This window comes from Priapulus caudatus, unplaced genomic scaffold (assembly GCF_000485595.1).
Source record: "Priapulus caudatus unplaced genomic scaffold, Priapulus_caudatus-5.0.1 Scaffold107, whole genome shotgun sequence".
NCBI classification, from domain to species: Eukaryota; Metazoa; Priapulida; class Priapulimorpha; order Priapulimorphida; family Priapulidae; genus Priapulus; species Priapulus caudatus.
The window spans coordinates 201,744-210,350 of NW_014577168.1; the positions used below are offsets into that span (position 1 = coordinate 201,744).

The 8,607-nt window shown below is 43.2% G+C and overlaps 2 protein-coding genes across 2 annotated transcripts in view; both read left to right on the forward strand.

Moving 5' to 3' along the window:
• Positions 1 to 1,584: 1,584 nt before the first annotated feature.
• LOC106805252 (actin-2-like) overlaps positions 1,585 to 8,607 on the forward strand; it is a 9,887-nt gene continuing 2,864 nt past the window's right edge. The window contains exons 1-3 of the mRNA XM_014806780.1: positions 1,585 to 1,688; positions 2,562 to 2,711; positions 2,939 to 3,178. Of these exons, the coding sequence (XP_014662266.1) occupies positions 2,583 to 2,711; positions 2,939 to 3,178 (369 nt within the window). The 5' untranslated portion in view covers positions 1,585 to 1,688; positions 2,562 to 2,582. The remainder of the gene's footprint in view (positions 1,689 to 2,561; positions 2,712 to 2,938; positions 3,179 to 8,607) is intronic.
• Positions 4,070 to 5,445, forward strand: LOC106805263 (actin, muscle). The gene is made up of 3 exons (XM_014806793.1): positions 4,070 to 4,145; positions 4,280 to 4,471; positions 4,676 to 5,445. The coding sequence occupies exons 2-3, from the start codon at positions 4,348 to 4,350 to the stop codon at positions 4,999 to 5,001; spliced, it is 450 nt and encodes a 149-aa protein (XP_014662279.1). The 5' UTR covers positions 4,070 to 4,145; positions 4,280 to 4,347; the 3' UTR covers positions 5,002 to 5,445.

The following is an 8,607-nucleotide window of genomic DNA, read 5'->3' on the forward strand; positions in this document are numbered from 1 at the left end:
GAATGGGGAGGCGAAGTGGGAGAAGGGCAATGAGAGGGGAGGCTAGGCAAAACGAGAATAAGGCAATAAGAGAAACGAAAAGAAATTACTGGAACCCAGTAATTCATGAATGACGTGAGTCGAGAAGGCGTTTTCGTTTCTGGCATCGAGGGCACAGCGATTTCGTTATTATGACTAAATAGTAATGATTACTTTCACAATAAAGTTCTAAATAGGGAATATAAAATGAATGAAGATAATATAATATTTAAAAAAATCGTCAATCCTATGCAAATCAGGCTGCATATCATAGGATCACATCACGTACGTTACACATCGCTTCCGCGGGCATTCCAATTATTTCTACCAACCTAGTATTCAGTGATTTAAAGTTCAGCAGAAGGCACGGTCTGTACATTGATAAACATAATACAGTGTGTACATAATACAGTATTGCATAAAACAAAGTGATAGCCACAATATAGTCTTTAATTAATACATGGTGATAGCCACAATATAATCTTTAATTAATATACATGGTAATGTACACAATACCGTATTTATACAATTCAGTCTGCGCATACTATATTATATAACACATGTTATACAGTCGATCTGTAGTGGCTTCAGTGCTGGGCTGTTACGCCCGAGTGCCTATTACTAGCTATGCAGATACATCACACGGGCCACGCACTGACTAGCCGCTCTATTTTTATCCGGATGCCAGGTTTGCGATGTTTTAGGAAATGTATTTTTAAACTTGATATGCTCGCGTTTAGGCTGTACTTGCGATATCTCTCTCTATAGATGAATTTCACGTAGGCCCTTACATGTCTACAGGAATATGACAATAACTAATGGCAATATGACAATGCTATAGATGTAAAGGAATTTCACTGAATCTTAGAGGATATAACCATTCTGGATTTTAGGGTAACATTTGATATAGGCTCACTCTGCTTCAGGATAATATCAGGAGTGTATCAAAACTTTTTGATACACTCCTGATAATATTTTTTATATAGGTTCACACTAATTTAGATTCTTAATAAGGCTCGGCGAGATTCCTGTTTACAATAATGTAAAATTACAATAATAATCGTACTAACAATAACAATCAACATCGAGGTTCGTGTGTATACTTGGTCCGTCATCGTGGCCGGATGTATACGCGTGGTCATGCACGTTGGTTTTCGCAATATAAACCACGACAACCCGTGTTCACGAGAGGAGTGCCGCGAAGCGATGACAATAATTGAAGGCCCCAATATTTCGCGTGAAGTTAATTTAGAATATAGTATCTATAACGCGTAATGTCGTCCAAGTGGTCTGCGAATAGACCTTCACTACAACCGTGAATAGGCGTTGGCACGACGGCAGAATTACTCGCGGCTCGCCATCTACGTATATGGGAGAGATGACAGCAAGCACATTCACCGCATTACCCTACACGGAATTGTCTATCGGCCGTGGCAGAGGATACATGCTAGCATGCGGCAGCCACTCACAGACCGCCAGACTCTGCAGCCACGATGCTCTCTATTTACTAACGGGCGCTTGTGCCCTCTCCAGCACCCTATATGGTGCTCGTCGTGCGTACCACCGGCGCATGCCCCGCGAGCCGCTATATATATCTGGCGGAGAGGATGCGGAGGCTGTGTCAGTTCAGTGAGCAACTCCACGTAACCACACCTCAGCTGTAGCTTCTGGTGAGTACACACACTGTAGCCGCGCACGCATGCAGGCGCCGCGTGCATCTCTCTGCGTGCACGCGAAATAGATTTAGAGCAAGCGGTTTGGGTTAGCACTACGGGGTGTGGCTGGCTGGCTCTGCGGCGCTCCAGCGGGGGCGGTTGACGCCATGTTACCAATCGAATACGCGACAGCTTCTTCGCAGAGTTAGTTTGTCCAACGGTTAAGCTCGTGTATAGAATTCGTTTGATCAGCGTGGTCTTAGCCCGAGTTCATTGCTTAACGTAATAGTTTACAGTTTGATGTTTGCTGTACTCGCTTAAGTTTACGTTGAACGTAACCCGACGGGACAGCTCTTTGTTGGCAACTTATTAATGGCGTCCGTGATATTTGTTCCACACGAGTTAAGCTACATGACATAGGTTAACGAAATACTTATGAGTTTCGATGCTAACCTTTTTCAATAGTATATATTTATTGAAAATTTGAATGTAGGAGTGGCTTGCGAATTTCTTCTTGTATACTGAAAGTTTTCTACCCGGAAAAGCATTTGTCAGACACCGCGAAAATTTAAAAATTCTTTAACGTAGTTCTCGCTCGGTTCTCGCAATTACTCGAGATTTTCTGTCACAAAAAATTAACGAGGTTTTATTCGTTTCCAGTATAAATATAAATATATATATATATATATATATTTATTTATTTATTTATACGCTTTTTACTTATATACTGTTGCTTCAAATCCACAGAGGCAACTTCATGTAGGCGACTGTGATTTTGTCAGCTAATTTGACGTAACTTTTCGTACTGTCAACATTGACGCGTTCGCTAACCATGAAGTCTGTTTCGTACTCCGGTTTAATCCACTCGGTATGTTTATTTGTTATTAGTATCCTGCCCAACCAGCAAATATGTGCGACGATGATGATGTAGCAGCTCTTGTCGTGGACAATGGCTCCGGAATGTGCAAGGCCGGTTTCGCCGGTGACGACGCCCCACGTGCCGTCTTCCCCTCCATCGTCGGAAGACCACGTCACCAGGTGCGCAGGCTTTTAAATCACATTATTACATTTTACATATTGTTCATGATATTAATATTTGGTTAGGATGCTGTTTCGTATATTATTAAATTATTTACGTCTAGGCACGTGCAGTGCGATGAGAGACCATGACGATCATAGCGTGTACTCGTAACACATAATACTGTCATGATTTTCTCTTGGTTCACTCGCGAGCCAGAATTTCACACTTACAATGTCTTCCGCAGGGTGTCATGGTTGGCATGGGACAGAAGGACAGCTATGTAGGAGATGAGGCTCAGAGCAAGAGAGGTATCCTCTCTCTGAAGTACCCCATCGAGCACGGAATCGTCACCAACTGGGACGATATGGAGAAGATCTGGCACCACACCTTCTACAACGAACTGCGTGTTGCCCCAGAGGAGCACCCAGTCCTGTTGACTGAGGCCCCACTGAACCCCAAGGCTAACAGGGAAAAGATGACTCAGGTAAATGGTCGAATTAATAATTGCGTTAAATCATGTTTCTAAAGGGGGTCAACAGATGTAGTAAAACGATAAAAATAGCGCTACTTTACACATTATTTTTAACTAAATTATGGTTTATTTATGCCACATTAACTTTTAATATCAAACTTTAATAAACCATTTCCGGTATCGTTTATGAAGACCGCCATGGCATGTGTTGCCGCCTGGTGGCATTGGCAATTTTTTTAGGCGAAATTATGTTTACACTAAGGCTTCAAGAAGTGAAAAATTATCGATCCATAATTGTTATTTAGCGGTAAAATTATTATTTAGCTTTTACATCATCTAACTGAATTAACGGCAAAATCTATATGGAAAGATACATAATAAACGCAACCACTGTCAAACCGCTAAAGGCAACACATATATAGCACACAGTATGTAATATTGATGGCAATCTTTCATTGATAGGTTGACGAATAAGTTCTCCTATAATACACACACACACACATATATATATATAGTATATATATATATATATATATATATATATATATATATAGATATATATAGATATAGATATATAGATATATAGATATATAGATAGCTAGATAGATAGATACAATGAATTGCGGTCCTGGCCGTCTTACAAACGACGTATATATCCGTAACTATAAACGCTCACATATCTACTCCATTATTGCATAATCTAATGTATGTGTTTATGTTTTTGGCAGATCATGTTTGAGACTTCACACCCCAGCCATGTACGTCGCCATCCAGGCTGTCCTGTCTCTGTACGCTTCCGGCCGTACCACCGTATCGTGCTGGACTCTGGTGATGGTGTCAGCCAACACCGTCCCCATCTACGAGGGTTACGCTCTGCCCCATGCCATCATCCGTTTGGACTTGGCTGCCGCGATCTGACCGACTAGCCTGAATCAAGAAGTCGCTGACGCGGAGCGTTGCTACAGCTTCGTCACCACCGGTAGGTCTGCGTTAGTATTGTAGTTAAGAAATAATACTATAAATTGCCCATAAGTGTAATACAACAGAATACGCCGCTACAACTTATTATATAATGAATTAAGTAACTAATCGTATTCGTTTTGCCACCTGCAGCCGAGAGAGAAATCGTGCGTGACGTGAAGGAGAAGCTGTGCTACGTCGCCCTGGACTTCGAGCAGGAGATGGCCACCGCTGCTGCCTCCTCCTCCCTGGAGAAGAGCTACGAGCTTCCCGACGGACAGGTCATCACCATCGGCAACGAGAGGTTCCGTTGCCCAGAGGCCCTCTTCCAGCCATCCTTCTTGGGTAGGTAGTATTTTGCGTTGGTTTATTACTATGCAAAATCAATTGGCAGATGACAATTGTATCTAGGTCAATATAACAAAGGTCGTTAGAAAAATGAATCGAAGTGGCATGTGCGAATTAAATAGATTGGGGAGCGGGAGAGTGAAATAGACAAACAGTAGATGTTATTGATATTATTTCTAACCCTCGTGTCTCTGCCCACAGGAATGGAATCCACTGGTATCCACGAGGCTGCCTACAACTCCATCATGAAGTGCGACATTGATATCCGTAAGGATCTGTACGCCAACACTGTCCTGTCCGGTGGCACCACCATGTACCCAGGTATTGCCGACAGAATGCAGAAGGAGATCACTGCCCTTGCCCCAAGCACCATGAAGATCAAGATCATTGCCCCACCAGAGAGGAAGTACTCCGTATGGATCGGTGGCTCCATCCTGGCTTCCCTGTCCACCTTCCAGCAGATGTGGATCAGCAAGCAGGAATACGACGAGTCCGGCCCAGCGATTGTGCACCGCAAGTGCTTCTAAGCGCTGTCGCCATCGTCACGATCTTCATCTCCATCTCTGCTTTTTAATCTACCATGTCGGGCTGTACCGCGCGTCGGCACAAGTGGCGCGACCTGGCTGCGCTTGACGAAACTAAAACATGATCTTGTCGCAAACGTGTAGAGCTGTGTGAATTGCGCGTGATTGCTGCCAGCTTGATCATGCCGCATTTCTCCTGTACATAGCCTGTTAACGAAGAAAGATATTGTTCTTAGCTTAACTTAATTAGCGACGAGGACGCAAATCTAGCTTTTATTCGGAACCAAACATTTGATGCATTTTTTTTCTATCAAATTACAGCGTCTTTGTTAAGAATATACAGATTTTCATAATTCACTTCGCCATCATTGTCTTACCTGAAAAATGTGTATAATTAGATGAAGCAAAAATAAAATAAAAAAAGTTATTAATATGTTTTATACATTACTCGTTGTTAATACTTTTCATTTAGTGTAAATCACAAGAACGGACTTAGCGCTAACATTAATTAAACAGATATATAGTTTAGACATGTTGACGCGTACATCTTTTTGGTGCAACAACGAACGATTTTTATCGCAAACTAAACAGGAAAATATGTGTGTTTGCTATCAAACCCCCAGAAATTGCGTAAGAATGTTAAGACAAAATATATACTACCTGCTCCTAGCTAGGTATAACCTTAATCACTCTGCTAGCGCTTGGATCAATGGCTCATGTGGGGTCGATTGCGAAGGAAAGCTACTTTGTTGGAAGTCTGTACTCTTATAAATATAAAATCATGCAATATAATGTATGCGCGAATTGCAATCGTAGACAATCCGTCGTCTCATGTGTGTTCACAGCGTTACGGGGTTACCACGGTAACGTACGGCTACCGCGCTACTAAGCTACGATCTGGTCTCGTTTTCGCGTGCTCCCGAACAGTGCATCGCAGCGACCGAAAAGGGCCGATTAATTAATTCGCAATTAGCCATTAGATGCCTAATAACTCGATATCTGACATCGCATGTACGTCACGCGCTCCTACACGCTTAAAAGATACGCACTTCTTATGTGGCTCGGAAGGAAGAGTGAATGCTTAAGAGAATACCCGTGTGCCGAAAAAAATGGTTAAATGTAAGATATGTTTGGAGGTATTTCGCCAGATCCTCCCGTGCTGACAACCTTTGCTTTACACTCTCGGCCCGTTGATCGAGCCACTTGCATACACAAACACAAACACACAGGCATCAGCTAGGGATAGATTCATCATTGGTGCGTCGGAACTAGGTTAGCTCGTGGGCATGATATCCTCCTATAAGCCCATAGACCATAATATCCATAGACCCTATGAGCCATAATGCGATACGACGAACAAGTTCAACCCTGCTTTACAGGCGCCAAATATCTGCACAACGCGCACGAGACGGGTTTCATTCTCGCATCCATAGCAGACACGAAAACATTGATTCTCCTCACATGCACCTGACATTCTTTTCATGATCTCACAATGTGGCGTTAACGCTATAACTTCAATTACCATTACATTCACAGCATTCACAATTCTATATGTATCTATAGGTGAATATAGTATATGGGTCAGCAAATGATGCTCCATAATAACATCAATATCAGAAGTAGATAATAGGAAAGTCCCTATTATCTACTTAATTCTGATCAATATCAAATTACACCAGCCTTTTGCAACGCTTTTGCAAACCGCGTTTTTCGCGGTGCGTTTGGCGCGGGGTTGAGCAATCAATGCGTGTCGAACGAAAAAAAGAAAAGAAAAAGAAAGTAACGCAAAGATATCCGAGCAAAGCGTCGAGAGAAACGTGGAAACAAAATATGCGGCAGCTTGCTAGAAAGAGGGCACCGTATAGTGCATGTGATAGTGAGTGCGTCAGCTTGAAAGTTGCATATAGGACCTTGACCGAGCTAGTTCAAGCTTGCGCGCGCAGCGTGGAATCCTGTTGCTCTGCTCGCTCATATACTGTGAACCCGTGGCTACCCGCGCGCAACGTTTGCCGTGGCATACGCGACTTTCGCTGTACAAAGCTCGTCACACCACATACTGTGACGCAACACACACGCGCCCGCGCACACGCAGACGTACGCACATACACGGGAACGCCGCGTGTGCGCGTCGAAATATCATGTAAACAAGCAGTAAAAACACGAACTCCCATATTATCGTGTTGCTCGCCGCTCGGAAAAGAAGGCAAGATGTCGGTGATCACTAGCCTGCTGCCGAGAATCGAGATTCCGGAGAACACGTCGCTGCACGCATTTCTCGACGAGAAATTCGCGATACACCCGGGCGATAAGGCAGCCGCGGTAAGTTTGCATATCCGAAGGCGTCTGCGCGTATTCAGGGCCGTAGGCTGATCAAATTCCTAGGGAGGGGGGGGCAAAATGTCATGACTCAACTGTGTAATGATGAGCGACGGGCGCAGGTCTTGATCGACGTCCATAGTATGGGGGGGGAGGTCTGAGACAAGGCACAAGTGACCAAAAAATCACGTTAGGGTTATTTCCGATTATTGGCTAAGCTTATTTGTTAATTTTGCTCCAAATTTTAGGGGGCAACTGCCCCCTTGCCTCCCACAGGCTATGTGGAGAGTATGTGCAGCCATAGCTCTAGTACTATAGCCCGCGTACAGTTTCCGCTCCGCAGGCCTGCGCCTGCGGCAACTGTACGCGGGCTATAGGACCATCCTTAAAAAATTCTATGCTTGCTGTCCTCCGACCGACCCACGAAAATAGCCGGGACCCAAAAGTTTTTATTTTTATTTTATGTTTTTTTTTTTCTTTTCTTTACATTCCTCATAGTTAAGACTGAAACACAAAGCATGTGTGGCAAACATGAGGACAGACTTAAAATAACTATTATGCCTCGCAAAAAAGATACCTACCTACCTACCCACTAAAAAAATCATGGGTCGGGGGACAGCAAACATAGAATTTTTTAAGGATGGCCTCTAAGTACTGGAGTAGTGATTCCCAACCTTTTGGACTCCCCGTACCCCTAATTTTATCCCCTGGTACCCCTTCGCCCACCATAACAGGGGTGTGTACAGGATTTGATGACGGTATTCGATAAAAATAAACGTAGAAAAAATCAGAAAAAAGGTATATTCACTCAATCAATCAACCAATCAACAAATCAATCGATGAACCAACTAATTAATCAATCAATCAATCAATCAATCAATCAATCAATCAATCAGTTGATCGACTGACTATGGTCAGGTGTATGTGCGTGCGTGCGGGCGTGTGTGTATGTGTATAGACATTTTTTCGCTCTTTCATGCATTTTATAAATAACGTAGTGAATGCAATAGCACAAATTCTTCGTTGTTCTTTATTAGAATTTGTCATTTACGTGATAGCCTGGTAGGACGCACACTGGTTAAAACTACACATGAGGTTCACGCAATATCTGGCCGTTATGACAGCCGGATCAGTTTGAACCACTTAATAACAATAATAATCTCCCAGTAGAACCACCACCAGTAGAACCTAGAATTCTTGCTGCACGTAATATTAGTTCCTCGCCTTTTGCCTCGTGTCTCACACAGCAGTGATATTGCGTTAGCTACTTGCTATGTGCAATACAAACCAACC